This window comes from Sylvia atricapilla, chromosome 8 (assembly GCF_009819655.1).
Source record: "Sylvia atricapilla isolate bSylAtr1 chromosome 8, bSylAtr1.pri, whole genome shotgun sequence".
Taxonomy (NCBI): Eukaryota; Metazoa; Chordata; class Aves; order Passeriformes; family Sylviidae; genus Sylvia; species Sylvia atricapilla.
In genome coordinates, this window is record NC_089147.1 from 10,526,196 (window position 1) to 10,549,146 (window position 22,951).

General features: G+C 46.2%; 2 protein-coding genes across 3 annotated transcripts in view; one reads left to right on the top strand and one right to left on the bottom strand.

Moving 5' to 3' along the window:
• The window catches only part of XPNPEP1 (X-prolyl aminopeptidase 1), a 31,116-nt gene extending 29,389 nt beyond the window's left edge, over nucleotides 1–1,727 (top strand). For both annotated transcript variants that reach the window (XM_066323611.1, XM_066323610.1), the window contains 2 exons: nucleotides 56–154; nucleotides 1,172–1,727. In XM_066323611.1, coding sequence (XP_066179708.1) covers nucleotides 56–154; nucleotides 1,172–1,300 — 228 coding nt within the window. In that variant the 3' untranslated portion in view covers nucleotides 1,301–1,727. The remainder of the gene's footprint in view (nucleotides 1–55; nucleotides 155–1,171) is intronic.
• ADD3 (adducin 3) overlaps nucleotides 1–22,951 on the bottom strand; it is a 322,976-nt gene that overhangs the window by 141,602 nt on the left and 158,423 nt on the right. The gene's annotated exons all lie outside the window — the stretch shown is intronic.

Below are 22,951 nucleotides of genomic sequence, written 5' to 3' on the forward strand. Positions count from 1 at the left end.
GATCTGGGTGGAGCTATTTCTAAAATTGTACAATCCCTTTGTCTTTCTGCTGCAGTACAATTTCAAAAACAGAGGGAGCCTGACCTTTGAACCCTTAACCCTGGTACCAATCCAGACGAAAATGATTGATGTTAATTTGCTGACAGAAAAGGAGGTAGGTAAAACAGGTTTGCATTGCCTTCTCTGTGCTAGAACCAGCTTATTCTCTTCTGTTTGCAAGAACCACTGGCCTGTGTTCCTTTTCATAGATCCAGAGAGCAATCTTGAGCACTCTGACTTACTTCAAAGTGGGTCAAGCTCAAAAATGAGGGAGTGAGCTAAACCAGTTTTTCAGATGTCCTTCCTATCTGCATGAAGACAGTGAAGATCCCACCAATAATGTTGTTTTGGTAGTTCTCTTAATATGATACTTGCTGCTGTCAACTCTTTTCCTACTCCTGCCTTAATTTGGTTCTGGCAAGTGTCTGTCTTACATGCTGTCTCCCCAAGGACTAAGTGATGGCTGTCCCATCTTGTTGTCTGCATCTGCTTGTGACCATTCCCCTTCAGGCACGCCCCATTGCTCAGTACATAGGAGCTCTGAGCAGACTTCTCTGAATCCTGCTCAGCAGCGTTGATTTCCTGAACCCCTTCATACTCTAAGCTTTCTGTTTAAGTCTCCCACTACCTTCTCCATGGCATTATTTCATCCTGTTTTTCTACTATACTCCTTTTTACCTCCTTTTTGGAATGGAAATGCTGTTTTGCATTTCCGTTTGCTGAATTGGGTTGTGAAGAGTACCAAGATCTGCCCTAGGGTTACCTGTTCAGATCAATAGGGTAGCTTGAGCCTCAGGAGTGCATTGTCCTGTTACAATTTTGCAAAGCTATTTATTAAACTGTGCCAAGGTAACTATTCAGATTTGCTGGAGGCAGTGATTTGCAGAGACTTTACTTGTCAGCTGAATTGACCTTTGGCTCCTCTGAAAACCCAGGACGAATTGCTTCAGTTCCTGCCCTCATCAAATTTACAAGTCACTTCCATATAACAGAGATCTGTCTCTTTAGGACAAGATGCAGCTCAGATGCAAAGAGCACAAGGGCCTACAAATGTTTTCGGCTGCACGTAACTTGTAAGGTCATGAACTGTGTTCTGTGTTTGTGCTGAGTGTCTGCCCCTCCCTTTCTGCAGCTGAACTGGGTGAACGAGTACCACCAGAGGTGCAGGGAGGTGGTTGGAGCAGAGCTGGAGAGGCAAGGCCGGCACGAAGCTCTTCGGTGGCTCCTCCGGGAGACGGAGCCTCTGGCCAGAGTTCAGTAGCAGCACCACTGTCTGCGGTGTGCAGAACATCAGCACAGCTCCCTGTTCCCATCATCTGTGTCTTCCTGGAGCTTGGCACCGCTGGGAGGAGGTTTTGCAATGAGCATTTGGAAATCAGGAAGGGATTTCATGTAGTGTTTCTTGCCCCCACGACACGTGTGGGTAATGTGGGGCTGAGGAGGGTCACTGTCTGAATAAGTGTTTGGGGGGGAGGGGTTAAGCATAGAGAACAAACAAAATAAATAAGCACGTTGCCTTTGAAACAGGGGTCTTATTTCAATAATGGTTCTAAGAGGCAATACTGGAATATTTTATACTGTCTGGTTTTTCACTGTGAAAACTCAGTATTTTTGCATATTTGGGTTCCAGTTGCTAAGATGTTACCCACACAGCAGGACTGATTACTGAATAAAAGATTCCAATCCGCTGTTTGCTCCATCTGTCTTCTCTTGCAGTTGACGTGTTGGGTTTGGCAGCTTGAAGGACAGGAACCTCATCTTTCCACCCTTATGTGTGCATCTAACTCAGAGAACAAATGTGTTTAGGACTGCCTGCAGAGAGAGCTGGCAGGAGCAGTCACTTCTGAATTGTGGCAGGTCCTGGAAGGATACAGATACACTCGGCAGAGGTTTGTGTGTGTGCGGAGTGCCCGGGCCACTACTTCTGTCTATTGTTATGTCTTACTGAGTGCTTGTATAGCCCAGGGCAGTGCAGGATGCGTGGGCAGTATCATGGAATTGCAGCTCTTCCTGGACACAAAGCAATCAGTAAGTTAAAATAAATAAATATGCCCACAATGGACAAAGGCCGAACTCTGCGGCGGGGTCAGCGCCGGGCGCGGCGCAGCGACAGCTGGTGGCCGAGCGGGGTGGTGCGGGCTGAGCGCTTTCCTCACCGCCGCCTTCGCTGCGAGGGCTTGATAAAACTCAGCTTCAATGCCGGCTGCTAAAGGAGCAATCGGGTGACAGCAAATACAGTTCTGAGATTTCAAAGAAAGTGTCTGACCAAATGGAAGTGTTTGTGTACATAGTTTTCTTTCCCACGTCCCCGCCCCCCGAATTTCTAAGGGAAATACTAATCTCTGTTAAATGGCATGAAATTAGTGTTTCTCTCAAGTCCTGAAAATCAGAAGCAGTATCATGCAGTCAAATGAAAAAGGACTGGGAAGAGAAACAAAGTTCCTGGCCTCCTAGCTGGTTTTTTTTCCAAGGAGGTGATAAAACAGATGTGCAATAAATGCTTTAAAAGGTCATTTTCACCCCCCAGTCACTGCAGACAGGTACATGTATTTAAATATTCAAGTGGTTTCTCACCACCCGCTGGAAGCATCAGCTTTCAGCTCAGCTGTGTCTGCGAAACCCAGCTCCCACCTCAAGCACTCCCAAGTGTCTAATGAGTATGTGCTGTCACTTAGAACGGGCAAAACCTTTGTGCTTAAGGAGCCTGTTGCCCCTGTGGGTACCGGATCAAAGGACAAGTGAGGGATCTCTGCAGGCTGTGCTGTGTCAAGGCGGGTGTTTCCCAGGAAAATCCCGGTGTGTTCAGTGAGGCTGAGCTCGGGATGCTGCAGCCTGCCCGGCGCTGTGGAGCTGAAGGAAGGCATCTGCTCTGCAGGGCAGCGCTGGGAGCTGGAGCAGACTGCTGCTCGCTGCAGGGATGTGGGGACACTGCACTGCCCACCTAGCTCTTCCCAAGGTGATTCAGCATCCCGGATCTCCTGGCAAAGACCCACCTGGAAAAGTTTCTCTTCAAATGTAAGGGCAGGTGTTTCCCACAGGAAGGCAGACGAGGAGGATTTCTACCAAACAGAGAAACACAGAGGCTGGCGACACTTTTAGCTTAAAGCCAGTGTGGCTTGGACACTTTGGTGTGAAGGGGGAAAACAACACCAAAAGCAATTTTCTAGGTTTGAATAGCCTTGAATAACCTTTTCCCAACCTCAATACCTTCCTTAAAGCCAGATGCCACCCTGGGAGCATTCTCACAGAGATCACAGAAATTCATGGCTCATTCTCATCCCAAAGTCTCCTCCACTGCACAATGCCAGAGGTGAGGCAACCCATACTTGTCTTCTCTAGGCACCAGTCCTGAGAGTCTCAGGAGATCCCTCCCACCATTCACTCCCCAGCTCATCCTCCCATGCCACACAACCCTGAGGGCTTTCCTTGCAGGGAGTCTGACACCAGCTCTTGGTCACAGCTTGGAGATCTTTGCCCCTTTCTTGGATTTGGCACCTCAGCAGGGGGACATGGTGTTTGGTAGGTCAGGGCTGCTGACACACATTCCTAGCTAAGGCCTTTATCTCTCTCTATTCACTCCTAGAAAGCACAACTATGTTTTGTATCCTGTTCTATCTGAGCTTTAGTTTCCAATGGAAATTAAACTTGGATTCTTCCCCCCCCCCCTTTTTTTTTCAGATTTTGATTTATTGCATTAGTGCCTGCTTTCCCTGAGGGGTCTCTTCCTTCCCCTCTCCTGGTGGAAGGAAAAAGTTAAGGAAGAGAGGAGCAAGGAAAAAAATCGAATGGAAACCAATCCAGGTTTAGGTTTTATTTTTGTATGAACCATCCACAGAAATAGCCACAAAATTATGTTCTTCAAGTGAAAAAAGTTATTCTGAAAAAAAAAATCAATAGAAGCTTTTGTTGTTGTGGGGAAGCAGGAAGGAAGGAAGGAAGGGGCATTTTCGATGACAACATACTTAATGGTCTATTTTCAAACCATTTTGTTTTGCAGTACTTTTAACCTAGTGGGCATCTTGTAGGTTTAGGTCATGCTGCAAAGCACATTTCTGTGCTGTGACATAGCTTCTCTTACAGGGGTGCTTGTGGGTTCAGCCCATCCAGTCCTATCCCTGCACCAACACAGGAGCTTGGTGTTGTCCCTCACTACCCCCATGGGATCCTGTTTCTACCCTTGGGACACTACTTCAACAAATGCAAACCATACTTAAGGCCCATATGGCCACCCTGCTTTATGTCACCAGAGCCCTTCCCTCTCTGTCCCCTTCCCAGCTGTTTGTTAATATTTCTCCTAGAAATCCCTAACTACACTATTGCTGTGTTTAGGGGCTCTGGAATTCTTTGTTCCCTTGGACTAAAAATGTTACAGCAGGAGACAGACCTTATTTGCCAGTGAAGGAAATGCCACCTCAGCTTCACAGCTCCATCACGAATCATGATGCACACATTGGCAATGTGCCTGTTGGTGTACAAGGCTTTTGAGGCAAATAAACCATTTCTCCTTGAGCAGAGGGATTAATTTTCATTCTCCACCAGGAATATGTGCTCCTTCCCTCCACAGGCCAGGTGACTGCTTGGCTTCTCCAGTCACCCCTTCCTCCTCAGTCTGTGTGTATTACCTTAAGTGTGCCTGGTAGCAGTAAAATTCAGTTGCTCTTCAACTTAAATGGCTCATAACTCACCTATAATGCAAACTATTGTTTGCATGACTATTAAACTGGTCACTTCCCGCAACAGCTGTTGGAGCAAGGTTTGATTTACCCAAGCCCAGCACTAGAAATAAGAAAACTTTTGCGAACACGGTCACTGAAGGCCTCCTCAGCAAATCCATCAAACCACCCTTGTAGGCTGCACACAGGGAAATAGTTGCCCAGAAACACTGAGGGGCTGGGGTGTGCTCTGAGGCATTGGTGCTTGTTCCTTCAGTAGGTGACAGAGAGCCAGGTGTTGGGAGCAGCCGAGTATCAAAGCTCTCCTGGGGATCTGGAAGATTCTGTGTCTTTCTTTTGCCACTTCTTCTCCTCAGGGGTCTCCTTTGGGTGGTATGAGGCAGAGGGCAGCATGAGTCATTTTGGAAGATATTCACGTATGCTGAATAAGACTCCATGGTCATTGAGGCAATGGATAAACCCCCACCTGCTTTTTGTCACTTGATGCCTGCAGAGGATCTGTCTTTGCCCAACACCATCTCCTTTTGGCACTCAGTGGGGCCACTTGGCTGCTGGTGCTAAGGATTGTTGACATTTATTTTTGTCGACTTGTAGCAATTCACACCTTGTTCCTGGAGTCCTCTGGCTTGTTTTTGGAGAAAAAACTGCAGGCCTGGACATCTGGCAATGGTGTCTGGAGATCAGGAGTTAAATAACTTGCATGGTGTCACTGCCCTCAGCTTGTTTTACATGATTAGGACAAAACTCCCCATGGCTTTGGATGTAATAAGAAAAAAAAAATGAAACAAAAGCCTCTGGAGGGTAGAAATATGAACTGTGTTAGTGCTTAATTAAGTTGCCTATTAACAGTTGTGTAGTGGCCTGGAAGAATTTTAATGTACCAATTAAAGCAAGGAGCTATCTCCTCAGCTTTCCACCACCTCTGGGGACGCTGTCAAGAGCCGGGAGCTTGCAGATCAAGTGTTGTTTATTTTGTTGCTTCCAGCTTGTTAAAAATTGTTCTAAATTTGGGAAGTGGCGGATGCCCGTGGATGTGTTTGCTTCCACGAGGCAGCACAGTGATGTCTGTCTGATGGGGATTCATATGGTAAAGAAGCAGGGCTGTAATGCTGTCTGACCCCATAGACCCCCTCCTGTTTCTTAGGGCTCTTCTGAGTAGCTGCAGGAGGATGGAGCTGGCAGCCTTGGGGCAGCTCCACACTGACAGGGGTGTGCTGTTTTTTGATGTCCAACCTGGACATCTGGGTGTGCCAAGTTATTCTGCTGGTTCCCTGGCTGTCCCAAGTTACCCTGCCAGGTTCCTGGCTGTCCCATCACTGTGTCACACCACCTTTCAGGAGATTGCCCCTGGTTTAAGCCACAGGAATGGGAGTTCCCCCTCCAGTCTTGTGTGAGGTGGTCAGAGTGTGGCTGCTCTGATGCCTGAGATGGCTCTGGTTTACAGCCAGAAGGTACTTAAGGCTATTTTAGTGCCAGCAGACATCAGCTGAAGACATACCAACAGACAGAGAGAAATTCGTTTTTTTAAATTTTAATTTAAATTGCATGTATTTTACTGGCCTGAGGGCTTGTGTAGGCTGCAGGGGAATTGGTTTATCAGGGCTGGCCACTGCCATGAGCTGCTGAAGAACAGTGTTGCCCTGCTCCCACGAGATACCATGTGCACAGCAACCTCCATGCTCAGATGGCATTTGAATTAAAAAAAAAAAACCATTTCTGTCCATTTTTTGTGTCCCTGCCAATGGATGGCTCACTCTGGTGCCGGGTGTCAGGGCAGGGTTTTGCCCACAGAGCCTGAAGGTGGGTGGGGGTGGCTCCTATGTGTCTGCTTGGCTGTGAGCCTTTTTTTGCAGCACTCAGCCTGTGAGTGCCATGCATTGGGCTGACCCTGTTTAGAACCCAGGCTGGGGCCAGCATGTTGGAAACATCTCCCAAACTAGAACATTACCCAGAAGGGTGCCCACTGTGTGCCTGTGATATCCCCCTGTCACTCCAGCATCATGTCAGGCTTCCCTGGCTGGGCATCCCTGGAGCTGGAGGAGGTCCCCACTCACTGCAAGCTGTCTCTCAGTGCATCCCCTCTCCTGCACAAACGCTGCTCTCCCCTCTGTGGGAACAAACAGTGTCCTCTGCTTCCATCTGCTTCTGGAACACATCTTCCAATAAACACCACCACATTCCTCCTGAGGTCTGAATACAAAATGAGCTGGGGAGTTTCAGACAAAGGTAGCATTATTTTGGAGCACCATGGTCTTCCAGGACGGGATTTAAGGAGCTTAGAGTGCTTGTGAGAATATCTGTGCTTCAAATCCAAACAGGCAGCTCGGTAAGTGCAAAGTTGAGGAATGTGTCCTCTTCTCCTTGTATTCTATTAATATTTAGGGCTGGGCTTCAATTATTCATTCCTTCAGGGTGTGCTTTTATCAGCTCAGTGCTACAGCGTTAGCTTGTGCACTGTCTCTGGGCACTCAGAAAAGGCCTTTTCATAATATTTGTGAAATTTCATATCTGAGAGGCCTTTTGCAAGCAAAATGTATGCCATGCCATTAGTCAGAAAAAGCAAATCTTCCTCATCCCCACCCCGGGCCTTTTTAAGCCTACACAGAGCTCAGCCTCAGTACATATACAGGAGCTGGCCTTGGCTGGGGATGGGCTAATCCAGCACTTGTTGGTTAGAGATTATTTCTTTTTTTGTACAAAGCCAAGGATATATGTAATGATATTGGATAGACCCGGACCAGTTCCATACACACCCGTGACCCTTGGCACAGGCAGCTCGTTTGTCTGAGCTGAGGACAAATTGAAGTGTGCTGTGATTAAATACTCCAAATTGTTGACATCTGTGCTGTAAATACCTGACTCGTTAACAGCCCATCTTCCTGCTGGGGCACAAAGCCTGACAGTCAGTTTGCTCAAGGAGGATAATCAGATCACATGTTTCTGAGTGCAGCGTGATCAGGGCAGGGTCTGAGAAGAATTGCGCCTTATTTGCACAACATTTGGGCAAGAATATTTTTATTTCATTAAGTAAAGCCAACCATGAAATTAGCATTCCCTTTTTCCCTTCAGGAGGCTGAGTGCCTATGGGAACTCAACAGTGCAGCAATTTCAGAGTTGATCAAAACACAGGACAAACAGAAAATTTTTTCTGCCTTTTGAAAATATTATGTAGGTCTATTCTACTCAGGCATGAGATGATAAGATCATTAAAAATTTGGCTTACAAAACAACGTGGGAAAACTATTGAGCTGAAAGAGTCACATCCATCAAATATTTTAATTTTTATTATTATAAAGATGTTTTGTAAATACTGACTATTCTAACTAAACTGAAAAGATTGGATTAGTTTTCAAAGCAATAGAAATTATTAGTTAGAGGTTTTCCATTTAGAATTTGTTCGAACAAGGTAATCTGACATTTTCTGAAACAGTGTTAAAATATTTTTTGACATAAACCTGATGGAACCTGGCCCTAAACTCCTGTGCGGGCTGAATTTTGAAGAACTTGAACTTTTCAGAGAAGAAACACAAAAACGTAAAAAAAAAAAAAAAAAATCCCCTGAAGTAAAACATTTTGCTGAAAAACTTCTGGAGTGATTCTGAGAAAGAGGAGTACGAGATGACACCCAAGTGTGGGTTCATCCTGCCAGGGCTGTGACCTTGTGTTTGCACAATGTGCAGCTGACCGAGTGAGCAGCTGGCTGCACCCTGCCTGTGGCCAGCAGCTGTCTGGGCATCCCTGCTGGTGCTGAGAGCTGCTGTGGGATCTGTGGGCAGCCAGCACTGTGAGCAAACTGCATCATCCCGCCTCCACTGCCCACAGCTGAGCTATGGCAGCCCGTGTTTTGTCTCACCTCTTGCCCAGGTTATGGCAAGGCAGTTTGAAAGGGCTCCCCACCCTTCCAAAGGGGCAGGGGCAGCAGCTGCTGTTACTGTCTTTGGGTTTCTCACAGGGGGGTAAGGCCAAATGTTTCTGCTTGGGAACACAAAAACCCTGGGCATTGGGGCATTTCCCTCGCTGGAGGCCGTGGGTGCCTGCACACCTCACAGTGCAGGCGATGAGATAGAGTGTCTTGTGCACTTTGCCTTGCTTCTGCTGCAGAGTGGAGGCGACAGGAGGCTGGTGTCTGGGCCATGGCTCACAAAATAACCCTTTGTCACAAGTGCACCCTTTAAAGGAAAGTGCAGTGGTTTCATTATTACCCCAGGAGCAAAGCTCTCAGTCTCCATACCACCATGAGGGTTGAACTTGCCTCACAACAAGCAGAGACTCAGCAACACAAACCTCTTCCTGGGCAGGAAGCAACAGGTGAGACTGTGGCTATTTTGGGGCAACTAGCCCCTTAGGTAGCCAGGTTGAAAGACAACATCTCCTGCAAGAATTCCTCTGAAAGCATTGTCGTAATGTGAGCAGCCTGATGGAGAGATATCCAGCTCCCTTGCCTTTGCTCATAGGGTCTTTCCACCAAAAGCTACATACCTGTTTTGTATTAAAGGTTCTGCATAGCTACAAGGAGGCTCAGTGAGACTCAATTTTTCTTTGTGAAATATCAGTAGAGGCAGTTTTTCTGCATGTTCTCTCCTGCAGCAATGGCTATAATTTCTTACCAGCTCTGGATTCTGCAAGCAGCTCCAGCTGAGCACCAGAGAGGTGCCAGCACTAAAGAGGGGGCAGTGTGGGCCCTGACACCAGGGTGGAGAGCAGGAATGGCAACTGGCAGAAAAAGCTGACAACCATAAATTAATGTTGCTTTTAAGTGTCAGCTCTCAGTGAAAACAAACCTTGAATCCTACCAAGCGTAGCTGTAAAATTGCATGGATCTCACTTTAATCTCCAGCTGAGCACCCTGAGCTCTCTGCTGCTGTCTTGGGAGGGTGGCACAGGGCCCATACGGCTCATTTAACAAAAAGTGGAGATAATGTGAATTCAACACTCTAGGAAAAGGTGTTGACACTGTGCAAACGTGGCTGTCCCCAGGGAACAGCCTTGTCCAGGAGCATTCCCAGTGGTATCAACGTGGCCTGCTATGTCCTGCCACTCCTGCCCTGGGATGGAAGATGAGCTCCAGGGCTCACCCATCCTCTCCTGCCTCTGTTCTTCCTCCTGAGCTGTGCAAGCCAGCTTAAGGACGGTTGGGACACCCATCTTTTCCTTGAGCCTGGAGATATGAAATTAATCACGCAGTGTGTGTGCTCACGCTGTAGTGCAAGATCTGGATAAATGTGAAAGCTCCTGAAAAGGTAGGAAGCTTTTCTTCAAGACAAAAGTACAAATACTAGGACAGAGGAGGCTGTCTTGAAGGTGTTCCAGCTTCAATTATCCAGTTCTCTCTGTGCACAAGGACATCACTCTGTCACAGCTCAGATTTTCTTTGTAGGGTGAAACATGAGGGACACAGTTCAGCCTGCAGCAGGAGAAAAGAGTTCCCAGCGTGGGGTGGGAAAACTGTAAAAATTCAGAAAAATTCAGCTGCTGAATCAAGAGGAGACACGCAATGGCACCAGATAAGCAGTAGAGTCACAACATACCTGATAATGACCCTGAGTAGAGCAGGTTTCTTTTACCTTTAAAGAACAAAGGAAGGGAGTGTTCTGCTGCTACAGCCAAGCACTTAAAAGTGCATTTCATAAACATAGAATTTTTAATACAAGCCATCCCACCATTAATAACAGTCTGCCAGCATTAGAAATTGCACAGCAGATACATGGTTTTGCCAGTTTTGAAACATCAGCTAATTTAGTTTTAATCTGCTGTAGAGCTAGAAATAGTCCCTGTAAGGATGACACTGTTTTGCATTCAGTGCGTTTATTGAGATGAGAAGACCAGCAAGCATTAATTTAAAGTGATTAATTCTGTAACATGCAAATGTGAAGGCTTTGTGGAAGCAACAGGTCATGTGCTGCAGAACCAGAGTTCGGTTCCTTGGTTCTCCTGGGTTCACCACCCCAGAACAGACCTCCTGCACACAGGGAGAGAGAACACACTCTGAAGGAAAAGTGCTGATACCAAGGGGACATCCATGATGGGGTTTGGGTTGGCACCTGGGTGGCAGAAAACCATCCAGGAGGGTGCTGGGCAAGTGAACTGGACATAAGGTGGGGACACTGTGGTCCAGAGACTTCATCCACAAGGGGCCTGAAGTGAATCCTTCCCAAACAAAGTGCAAGGAATCTCCTTGTAGGAGGAAGGCAGAGTGACCTGCTGTGTGCATTGGATATTGAACATGACTCTCAGCTGTCTGTGACATTTTCATAGGACATGACAGTGCCAAAGTGCTCCTAAAAAAGAGGAAGGTGCCCAAGGAGAGGAGCCGTTCCATAGCCCTCATAATTTGCTGGAGAGTGGTCAAGGGGCCTGTGTGAGCTCTGCCCTGAGTAGGGCAGCAGTAGATTCAAGCCCAGCACAAACTGGTCTCAGTTACTGCTTGTTCCTCAGGCTCAGGAAGACTTTTAGGTAGGTGGCAGCCATCTGTCTCCTCCATCCCACTGGGGACCCCTTCCACCCTGGCTGCAGTAAAGAAACCATTGTAGTGATTTGCCCTTCGCTTCTGAGGACCAAACCTTGGCTTGGTCTGTAACACACACGTTCCAGCTGGCAAAGACAAACTGGGTCATTAAGAAAATAAAAACAGCGAACATATAGAGAAACATGAAAAAATGACCCTGGGATGCATTCACATTTTATGCATTTGCTGGGATAAAACCTTGAGTCTATAATATTAAATCAGAATGTCAAAGAGATAGCTTATGCTAATTTAATTAAAGGCAGCATCCTGGCGCACATGGGTAAGGAGCTGAATTAATGTTGTGCACCACCCACTAATTTTGCCTGCCATGGGTGTGCTAATGCTGGGTTGTCCTGTCTACCAAAATTAGGCAGAGTCAAATTTAACATTTTAAGTCCCAAATTTCATGAAATTTGTGATAATTGCACCTTTAGGCACCTGGGCACTAATTTATCCACCTGTGCTAGAGGAGTGGGAGACCTCGCCTGGCTTCTTGTCAGGGGAAAAAGAGAGGGGGAAAAAATCCACTTGTTAATGGAGATTGAGATATCATAATTATACCATAAGCCTTCAGCTTCACATTTCACATGTCTATATCCTAATTTTGCTTTGAACATATCCTCTTCCTTCATGTCTGTGGGAAAATCATCCTTCAAGAGCCACAGTAGGTTGTGCTTTTGGAAAGTTTAACCTTTACCTAGGTGCCAAAATGGAGCTTCATTAGCTGGTTGGCAGGACCAGGGGATGGTGAGCACTCTCTGCCATTTGGGTGAAGAGATGCATCCAGCCACTGCTCTCCTGCCCTCCAGCCCTGTCCTCCCACTCCTGGCACTTAGAAATTACAGGTGTGGATGTCCCTGTTATTTGTACAACAGACACATCTTAAATCTGCAAAGCAGGAACAAATACCTCACATCCTTTCATGCTGGACCTTATCAAAATCTAGGTGACTCTTTAGGAAATAGTCTCTGGGTGCAAATCAAATCTCATCCAAAGTAATAGAAGAGTTTTGGTGGACCTCAAGGGATATGGATCAAATGGATCATTGTCTCAGGGTTGGATGCAGAAAAGAGCTTATGGCTTCTTTGTGCAATACACTGCAATGTGCTGAACTTGCAGAATGTCTTGAAGTGCCTCAAAGTTTCTTGGTAGCACCAAAGCTGACAGACAGCTTCTGAACTGCCAGGTCCTCACTGCTTCTCCTTTGGCATGGTACTGCTTGTGAAACAAACCTATTTTTCTTTCCCAGCCTGGGTTGTGAAAAGGGACAACAGGCAATTAAAGCATTGTTGTGTAATACCTGGTATCAACCCATAATACTGATTTCACATTTGGAACTTCAAATCTTCTTGCAAGGAGCTCACTGAATGCTTTTGCCCTCTGCAAATCAGACAAAGATCTTGAGTCCATTGCAGATGGAGGTACTTGGAGCAGAACCTGTAGACTAATTTGAGCCCATCAGAATCAGAGGCAGTGAGTTTTTCAGCTCCCTTTAGCGAGGCACAGGCACCCCTCCAAAGTGCTTGGTGGTTAAGGGTGCCAAGAAAGTGGAGTTTCACTACTAACTGTGAGAATTGCGGAGGGAAGTGCATCTCTGAGGGTATGAGGATTGCCTTGCTGGGGATAAGGACTGTCATTATAAGCTGGACTGGGAGCAGTTTTGATGAGAAGAAAGTAAAATAGGAATAAATGGCAGTATAAAGTTTCCTCTTAGTGCTCTTTTTTCCGGGCAGAGGAAGCACTAAGCACGAGTGCACTGTAAGACTTCAGTAATACCTTCTGCTGATAAGTAATAAGGAGAGCAAAGCATTCTCAGGATGGCACCTGTAACTCCTCTCTGTTAGGCTAAAAATGGCTTAGGGCTGTAAGTGGAAAGGAAACTGCTTGTGTGCAGGGATGTGTGTGTTCTGCAGCAGACTTGGTCACAAGGCCAGTTCTGCCCATTAGCTGGGAACATCCTGAAAAGAGCTGCCGTGGAGCAAAGTACCCAGTCCCACACGAGGGGCCAAGAGTGAGCTCTTAGTCCAGGGGTCAGTGAGAATGAGGGGTCATTGCCACCATCAGGGATATTAGGATGGGACCTTTCTGGAGGTGTCACTGCTGGAACACAGCAGTTCTGTTTGTGTGGTCTGTAGAGGAGGTGCCTCAGAGTTTTCTGAGCTGCCATCCTCCCTGGTGATAAAACACCTTACTGCTGCCTTACAGCACTGGCAGAAAGCTGGCACGCTGCCCCCAGATGGTTTTTTGCAGCTGCAAACATCTGTATTCAGCAAACATGAGGACTTTTATTCGTCCATTAAAGCTGAGCTACTCAGATGATAAACACCTGTTAAAAAAGCTGAAAAAACCTAATATGGCAAGCCAGGAATGAAATCTGAAATACCTGGGACTTGGATTTGCACTTAGTTCTGCTTCCCACTAAAGGGTGAGAAGGAAGCAACTTAATAACTTACTTGTCTGAGGAGTATGCAATGTCAGACCCTCAGAGGAGTTGGAAGGACTCCTGTCACCCCTTGAAATTTCCTCTGGCTACCAGGTATTCTTTTATAATCACACTTTAAAGTGAAAACACTCGACATTATTCTCTATGAACTGTATTGCAGAACACGACTTGGGAATGACCTGAATAGGAAGGTCTGACAGATTGCTTTTTCTAAAGGCTCTTCAGGGAACAAAGCAGACATGACCCTCTGCTAAATTATACCTGTGTTAAAGCAGTGTATTGCCACTGCTATTGACAGCTTTGCACCTGGCTAAATGAATGTGAAAGAAGGATTGGGACCAGCATCAAATTATTTTCCACTTAGCAGGATTGCTATGGTCTCCACTAAGCCCAGGGGAGTTTAGAAAAACCTCCTTGGTTCTGACCTCCTTCCCCCAGGTTTGACAGGTCATTAGAGATGGTGAATCATCCATATCTTCAATGCAGTGATTTGGGGCACTTGGAATGTAAATAGTGTTCTAAATAAGATTTCATTATTTTGGACTATATCACTGGGAATGTTCTGTAGATGAATTGTGAGAAAAGTATTTGAGGACAATTTGTTGGGTATGAGCTGCTGAACTCATGAAAATTGCTGTTGGTCCATCCTCTGCCCACTGCACTAAGATCATTCATCCTTTCCCCATTGTGCCTTTTCTTCCTGTGTGGGGATTTGGGATTTGTGTTTGTGTCCCTGTTGAGGGGAGGACTTATAGATTAATTTCCCTAAGGCTGGGGAGGAATAGTGTTTTCCATTCATGAAAGTTGAGATTATTTGGCAGCTTGAAAACCTGAATGCAGGCAATGCCTTGTTTTGTGTTTGGGTTGTGACCTGCTCATCCCCTCCCCGCTCTGAGGTGGAGGAAAGGACACTGTGGGGCCACACTGCCACCTGCACTACTGTAAGAGCAAGTAATCCTATGGCCCTGGACATGGGGAGTGTCTGAACTGTCTTGGTACTTTGCTGCCTGCCCCAGTGGGCTGTGCCCCGCCATGGGATCAGATCCCACACAGCCACAGATGGAAACCACATCTTAAAAGCATAGGATCATAAAACTGTTTAGGTTGGAGAAAACCTCTTAGATCATTGAGTCCAACCGTTTACCCATCACTGCCGAGACCAACACCAAACCAGGACACTCATCACCACATCTACACTTCTTTTAAACACCTCCAGGAATGGTGACTCCACCACTTCCCTGGGCTCCTATTCAAATGTCTGACCACCCTTTTGGTAGAGACATTTTTCCTAATATCCAATCTAAATCTTGCCTGGTGCAACCTGAGGCTGTTTCCTCTCATCCCGTCCCTTGTTTCCTGGGAGAAGAGGCTGACCTTCCTCTGGCTACGCCCTCCTTTCAGGGGAGGCTACAGACCTACAAGGTCTCCCCTGAGCCTCCTTTTCTCCAGGCTAAGCACCCCCAGCTCCCTCAGCCACTCCTCATTTGATGTGTGCTCTGTACCCTTCACCAGCTTCACTGTCCTCTGCACACACTCCAGCACCTCAGTGCTCTTTGAGTACTGAAAACAAGTACAAAACTGAAAGCAGAAAAACAGTACAGTGTTGCTGGGCTGGACCGGGATATCCGAGAGCATCCCGGGCTGGGTGCGGGGTACCCAGAGCTGTCCTGGAGCATCCCGGGCTGGGTGCGGGGTACCCGGGGCTGTCCCGGAGCATCCCGGGCTGGGTGCAGGGTACCCGGGGCTGTCCTGGAGCATCCCGGGCTGGGTGCAGGGTACCCGGGGCTGTCCTGGAGCATCCCGGGCAGGGTGCGGGGTACCCAGAGCTGTCCCGGAGCATCCCGGGCTGGGTGCAGGGAACCCGGGGCTGTCCTGGAGCATCCCGGGCTGGGTGCGGGGTACCCAGAGCTGTCCCGGAGCATCCCGGGCTGGGTGCGGGGTACCCAGAGCTGTCCTGGAGCATCCCGGGCTGGGTGCGGGGTACCCGGGGCTGTCCCGGAGCATCCCGGGCAGGGTGCGGGGTACCCGGGGCTGTCCCGGAGCATCCCGGGCTGAGCATCCTGGGAAAGCTCAGGGGCATCCCCCGCTCCGCTCCGGCCGCCGCCCCGGTTGCCATCGGCAGAGGGACCCCTCGGACCGGGCACCGGGAGCTGCCGGCCGGGGACTCGTCACCCGCGCCCTGCCGGAGAGAGACAGTGCAGGAAAGATATCTGGGGACGAAGGAAAAACGGATGAGGTGGAAAGGAAACAGAGAATAATCAAGTTTCCCTGGTCACCTGCCGATTTTTTTTTTTTTTTTTCCCCCAGCAGTTTTTGTTGACAAGTGTTTGAAATTATGAAGATAGAATAGTCTTGATAAAACTAAGGCCTATTGCTACCAAGCTTGTTCTGTGAGTCTTACAGTTTTGTGGGCCCCAAGACAAAAGTAGAGAGTGATGATGGGTTTAGGTGGATGCAAGGTGCAGGTCTCTTTGTCTGGAGAGCAACATTTGCCTCTTCTATGCCTCAGCGAGTGTCATACCCATCTCCATCCTCTCTCCCTCCAAAAAAAAAAAAAAAAAAAAAAAAAAAGGAAGAAATGTCCCACTGATGTCCTGGAAGTAATAAATAGAATCACAGAATTATTAAGGCTGGAAATGATCTCTAAGATCTTAGAGCCCAACCATTATCCTAAATTAGCAAAAGGAAAAAAAGCAGAGCAATCAAAGGGCATCTGCTGTATCCTATGAAACTGCTGGGCTTCACTATGCTAAAAGCTGCAATTATTAATGTAACAGATAATGGGGTTGATTTGAAACCTTTAGTGAAGTCAGCTGTAGGATTTCTTTTCACACCATCAAGGCTAAAATATGAATTATGCACTTGCAGAGAACAGTTTTTCTTAGAGGGAGTGCAGCTCTGGTTTGAAGGAGAACACAAACTCCGCAGCTTCATCTCTCCCTGAGAATGGCCCTTTGGAGAGGAGTTTGCTGTGCAGCCTGAGGGCCGTGTGCTCAGGCTTCTCCAAGAGCTCCCTGGGTACCCCCGTGAATCCTGCTTCTGAAAATGCTTCAGAAAATTCTTGTCTTTCCACTGTCCTTCAGAAACTGCCAGTTGGAGGAGGAAGAATTTAAAGTGCTTTGATCAAGATCTTTTCAGGAAGCCAAACACTTTTTTCGCTTTGTCAATCTTTCTTTCTGTGAAGGATTTGCTTTCTTTCATAATTAACAGCTGCAGTGTGGTAGGTGTGCCTAGGAGGTGCCAAATGCAGGTAGACAGACCTGAAGGCTGAAGCTTTATACCCAGCTGAAGTGGAAGGACAGGTCCCTGCCCGGGCTGCTTGAGTCATCTGTATTCATCTGTGCTCCAATAATCCTTCCTGCAAAGCCAGCCATATGCCTTCGGTACAGCTGCGTGACTAATCCTTAAGTAATCGTTTATTTGGGGAATGTCACCTCTGGGTGTGCAATTTATTGGTCCATAACAGTACATTTTGAAGGAGGCAGGTTGAAACAATCTAATTAGCATTTCCTGAAGGGGGATAGGACCCCTTCTGCTTTTCTCCTTGTCCCCAGCAGGGTACAAGGAGTACATGGTGTGCATGTGAAGGGATGGGGATCTGAGTTTCAAGGAGATGAGGGGTGTCTGAAGGCTGATTGCAGTGTGAAGGACAGACTTGGGAGGAAACACAGGAAAACTCAGTGTGGGAAAAGCTGCTTTGCCTGGCTGCTGGAGCTGCCAGCTGTACAGCAGTGGAGTCCCAGAGTGCTCTTTGAAGATGTGGTGGGAGCCATAACACCGTGCCTTGCTGTGGGATGCTCTGTGGCTGGAAAACACTTGGGCTTAAAAAAGAGACTGGATATGGCACTCGGTGCCGTGATCTAGCTGAGGTGTTAGGGCATGGGTTGGACTTGATGATCTTGAAGGTCTCTTCCATCCTAGAAATTCTCTGATTCTGTTATTCTGTCTGAGGCCACATCATGGGTTATATGCAGCACAAACACTTCTAGTACTCCTGAAATGCCCAGGTCATGACAGGTGGAGACTTCTCTGGTGCTGGTCCCTTAAGAGCTTTGGTGGGCTGGAGCAGAGTAGTTGGGTCTGGATGTGTCTCTCCTGTTAGAAGCTGGTATGTTGGGAAGGTCACAGCACAGCCAGCTAGTCTCGAAGTGCGCTAGGAAGTCTGACAGCTGGGAAGGATGTTGTACCCGGAGCCAAATCCCATCCCAGCAACCCCCATGGAGTGGAGAACTTGCCTTCTCAAAGGCTGGATCCTAAACATAATACTCCAACTTTCATGTACTGCTTAACACCCGTGGAAAGAACATTTTCAGTCCAAATTCCTCCTCGTTTATTTCTTACTTCATGTCTTTTTTCTCCTCTTATAAGACAACTTAGGAACTTATCAGCTTGAAGAGGAGGGTGCTGGCAGTCCCTGGGGCTGGTTCCTTGCTCTGGCCTTGAAGCCCAAGACATGATTTGCGCTGTTGATAGAACTCAGGAAAAATCCAGCCCACTGCAGGACTGGTTGCTATGACATTTTTTAGATCACCGTATCAGGAGCTATTGGTGCAAAAGTAACCTACATTCTGCTTTGAGTCTGATTAAAGCCTTTTTGACAGGAACTCTATGTGTTTGACATGAATATGGATGATTTGGGCTTCACAAACCTCTAGAAAAATCTCTATTTACCCAGTGGTGGTAAAGTATAACTCCCGTGGGACAGCTTTGGGGTACTTACGCCTTTTAAGGGATCCGTTAAAAATAAAGCTATTATTTATTCATCTGTTGCTTCCTTTGGCAATAATATTAATCACTTATATTTTGTCATAGGGGGGAAGAATTTCTAGGTGAGGATTTAATCTGAAAAGTCAGAGGAAATGCCTCCACAAAACCTGATTATTACAAAACAGAGAGCGGGCTGTTTTTTCCCTCTAGTGTAAGATAAAGAGATCAAAACGGGGCACTTCCAGACAAGGCTGAAGGTTTGTTTCTGTCCTGCTCACTAAACCTGGAGATGGTCAATGGGTCATTGGTCAGTTGTCCCAGGGGCATTATATGTAAGACAACTTTGCTGACTTTCAGTCAACCTCCTTAATACTGCTGCAGTGAAGGAAAAAATAGCTGGTTCAAATGAGGACCAAAATCTGCATGTCTGGTTCCAAGAGGACTTTTAAGGCAATGCAAATGTTTCTTAAGGCTATTTTTTTGCATTCTAGTTCAAACTGCTGTCTAGTCCTGTGTAGCATCTGGTGCTTCAGAGAAAGGAAGAGAGGAATGAAATGAAACCTCCCTGTGGACCCAGAGCATTCAAGTAAAGTACAGTTTTTCTTGTCCTAAAACAAGATTAGCAATCATTAAAAGAACAACTGAAGATAGAAGAAGAGTGCTGGGCTGTGGTCATTTCCACGAAGTTATCAATACATCCCTAGGCATGAAATCTTCATTTTCTGTGCCTCCCATTTAAAAAAACCAGCTCAGTGGGGTCATCATAAGGTCACTGACATTACGTGCATTGGTTATTTTTCCCAGCTGATGCTGTTACCTATTTTGACTTTGCCCTTTGGCTTGCCTTTGGCACTTGAACTGTATTAACCACTGGCGATATGAATCAGCACTCAGGACTGACAGACTCACAGCCACTCAGCCGAGCTGGAGATGTGCCAAATAAATAATCAAAGCTCCTAATGAGGCTGCATAATGCTGGGGGCTTGCAGGGAGCTTTCTTGCATTTTGGTTGTGTCACAGTTATTAGAGAAGAAGAGGAAAAATGTAATGTTTGTTGCAGCAGAAAGAAAATTCAACTAGAATATTTTAAGTGAAGTGATGAGCAGCTATGGTGCTGTTTAGATTTTCTTGCCACATGGCTTGTGATGTTTATTATTTATGATAGTACTGTTGGAGCTGCAGTGGCATGAGGAGAAGAGCAGCAAGATTTTTAGAAGAAGTAAAAGACTTTAGTTGTAAAGAAGCCATTGCTTCTATCTTAACACACTTTTTTTTTTTTTCATTGTTTTCACACAGATGTCCGCATCTGCAGAGTGATTGTGCAAATTGCAAGCAGATCATTTGCTTTTTTTTTTTTTTTTGGCTAGAATGATTCCTCAATATAGCATCTGAAAGCTATAGGCTTATCTCCTCCAGGGATTTCCATGTGTTAAAACATCAATTATCAGCTGGAACTTGTGGTAGCCTATTGACTACTGGGTCCACTCAGGAAAATGCTGCTTCTACAATTCAGATTTACCAGGAGAGTGGAAAGAAGGGAGGTTCAAAGCTCACATTCAGCACCGGGAACAAATTGTAGCAATCCTGGGTAACCTTCACCACTGGAACCTGCTGTCCATTGTGTGGAGGGTGAACATGGTCAGGTCTTGCTATAACAAACTACCCCTGAGCACATCTTTCTTCATCTGGCCAGGCAGCTAATCCCTGCCTGTCCTCAGTTTTGTGCAATCTTGCTGTGAGTCATGACCAGGGAAGGAGGAGAGAAGAGGAAGCTTGTCCTTTTCTGCCCTGTGCTGTAACATGTATTTTCAGCCTCTTACTCCCTCTTCCTATCCAGAAATAAAGTGCTGGGGGGAAAACTCGTTGTCATAAAGGTAACTGGAAGAGTTTACCAGGTAAAAGCCTGTGGAAGAGGAGACACACTTCATCAGTTCTCTGCAGGAACTTCTCATCACATTTTGAGTATTTCTGAGAGTCCTTTCCTCTTTCCCCATCTTTCCAACTGCTGAGTTTGGAATTTTTCAGCCCTCCTTTAAAAACAAACAAACAAAAAACCCAAAAATTCAAACGTGCTATATGGTCCCTTTTCTCTTCAATTTTGCAGAATTTTGATTCAGTAACAACGACCATGGTCCCTCCTCACCCACCTTGGTGGGAGCCTGCCAATGCTGTCACTTCTAAATCCACCTTGGTGCCTCCATGTATTGGGAGGGATGGAGGACAGAGCACATGGGACAGCCTTGTCCCCCCAGCCCTGGTCTCAAAGGACCTGGATACCATTTTGCCTGGCTGATCCAGGGCATGTTGCCTTTGGGAACAGCTTGTAGAGCCCAGACAAGTGAGGCAGAGCTACAAATCACTTTAAAATCCTCAGGCACCTTATCCACAAGTCAATTAATTATGCCCCAGCCTCAAAATCATTAGTCGGCAGTGGCCATTTTTTTTTCAATTACGGGGTTTAAGGGATTACTGTGAGTCATCACCCCGAGGTATTAATAGCTGCATTGCGTCTGAAATGATTCAGGTAAGGAGGTGGTGCAGCAGCTGCACCCAGGGCAGCAGGGAGCTGGGAGCATGACCCTTCCTTTTAGTCTCTAGAGCAGAACTGGAAGGAAAACATGCCCTTGTGTTAAAAATTCAACTCATTCCACAAGCTTTTCACTTTGTCTCTCGAGGGGTCAATTAAAGCTTCACGGTCTTTCCTGCCACACTGGCAAAAAAAGATCTTCATCTCCCCTTCCTTTGATTAACTGTGTTGTTATAAACAGACGATGCAGCACAAGCAAAGGAAAGTAATATGCCTCCCCCCCCCAGCCAAGGTCCTTGTAAATGAATCTATTAATTTGAACCAGGGCACCCCTGTGCTTGCAAAGGTGCAAAGCTGACACACAGCTAAAATCTGCTGAAGTCTGGGTGCTGTGGGGGCAAGTGGCCTCAGATATGGGATGCCACCCCTACACACACAGACTTCACACATGCGCCTGGGCATGAGCTTGCTGACGTGGTTTGCTGCAGATCCTTCCCCCAGTTTGGCCTCTTAGTTCCACAAAAAAAGATGCTCAGAGCAGGCATTTAAATTTTTATGAAGTGCTTGCTTTATTATCTTAATAAATCCTTGTTTGGTTTGCAGAATGCGTCCCCATTGAAGTTAAGAGTTTATATGAAAATTAAAATGGCACTGTATCTTCTTAATTAGACAAATGTATAGATAAAAAGAAACAAATGTCAGCTGGCAGTGGAATTTAGCTTTGCTGGGAGGGCTATTTTATATTTCTTTCTCAAGATGTTTGCAGAGGTTAATGCTGGTCCTGCAGGCATTCAAAAGGACAGCAAAACTGCCCCTTATCAGTAGGCAAAACACAGGCACAGTCCATTCTTCTGCATTGTGACTTTCATCTGTGCTGAATTATTTACTTCCAAAAATAAGTTACATAATTGTTATCACATAAAAATTAAGCATATTTAATTTTTACAGGTGATCAGCCAAGGCTGAGCCCATGAAACCTTTGCTCTGGCACATTATTTAAGGTGCACTAACTTACAGGCTTAATTGGCGAAAAATAGTGGGAGAATATTGATCCATTAATTTTTTATTCAGATTACTTTTGGCTTTCAGAAGCACGACATTTAAGAAGGAGATCATAATTACTTCTTACATCTCCTAAAGGCTCCAGCTGAAAATCAAGGGGAGTAATCCAATATCTTCTACCAGAGATCTTTTTATTTTTTTGAAAGGAACAGGAAGCAAAATTAAGCTGAATTGTGGGAATAGTTTTCTTCTAGCTCAAAGCTGGCTGCAGGGTGTATCCCAGGCTGCATTGTCTCTCTTAGCTACACATGCCAGAAGAATATCTGGTTCTCAGAATGGAATGTAGTGGGAGAAGCTACTGGGTTATAATGTAAATTCTTGCAGTTACTGCCTCTGATGCCCAGAGTTTTAGTAATGGGTTTTGTTCCATGTAGTAGGTTGGGATAAATGCTATTTTGCAGCAGGTCTAGGGCAGTGGAGATGGGCCTGGACAGAGGGCTCCTCATCTTCTTTCTTGGGATGGGATGGATGGAGACTTGGCAGGAGGCATCAGCCTGAAGATGTCCTACCAAATGGTTCTGAGATACTTGGTTTTACAAGGAGAGCACTGACTTCATAGCCCTGCCCTGAAGCATGAAGAGAGATGGCAAAACTATCACTGCAGTAGCTGAAATAGGGATAGAAAGCAGAGAACAAAAATGAAATACAGAGTTTAAAGATATCTTCTTAAATCAGATCAGACACTTTCTGTTTACTGTTCAGTTTAAACCACTATTGTCAATGAACCCTACTTAAAAGGGTTTTTGTCTTGACTTCTCATCCTTCTTTTGAAACTTTCCAAATTAGGGAATTTGTCCTGCCTCAAAATGGAACATAACAGACGCGAAGAGATCTTTACTCTTATACAATGAAACCAAGACCATCAAAACAAAATCCTTGGCTGGGGAATCAATCTGTTTTGTCTTTTGTTTTTTTGTCTAGCAGAAGTCACAGGCAGGAAATTTAATGCACTCCTGGTACCGACAAGGTGAGAGGAGACCTGAAAACTCACTGTG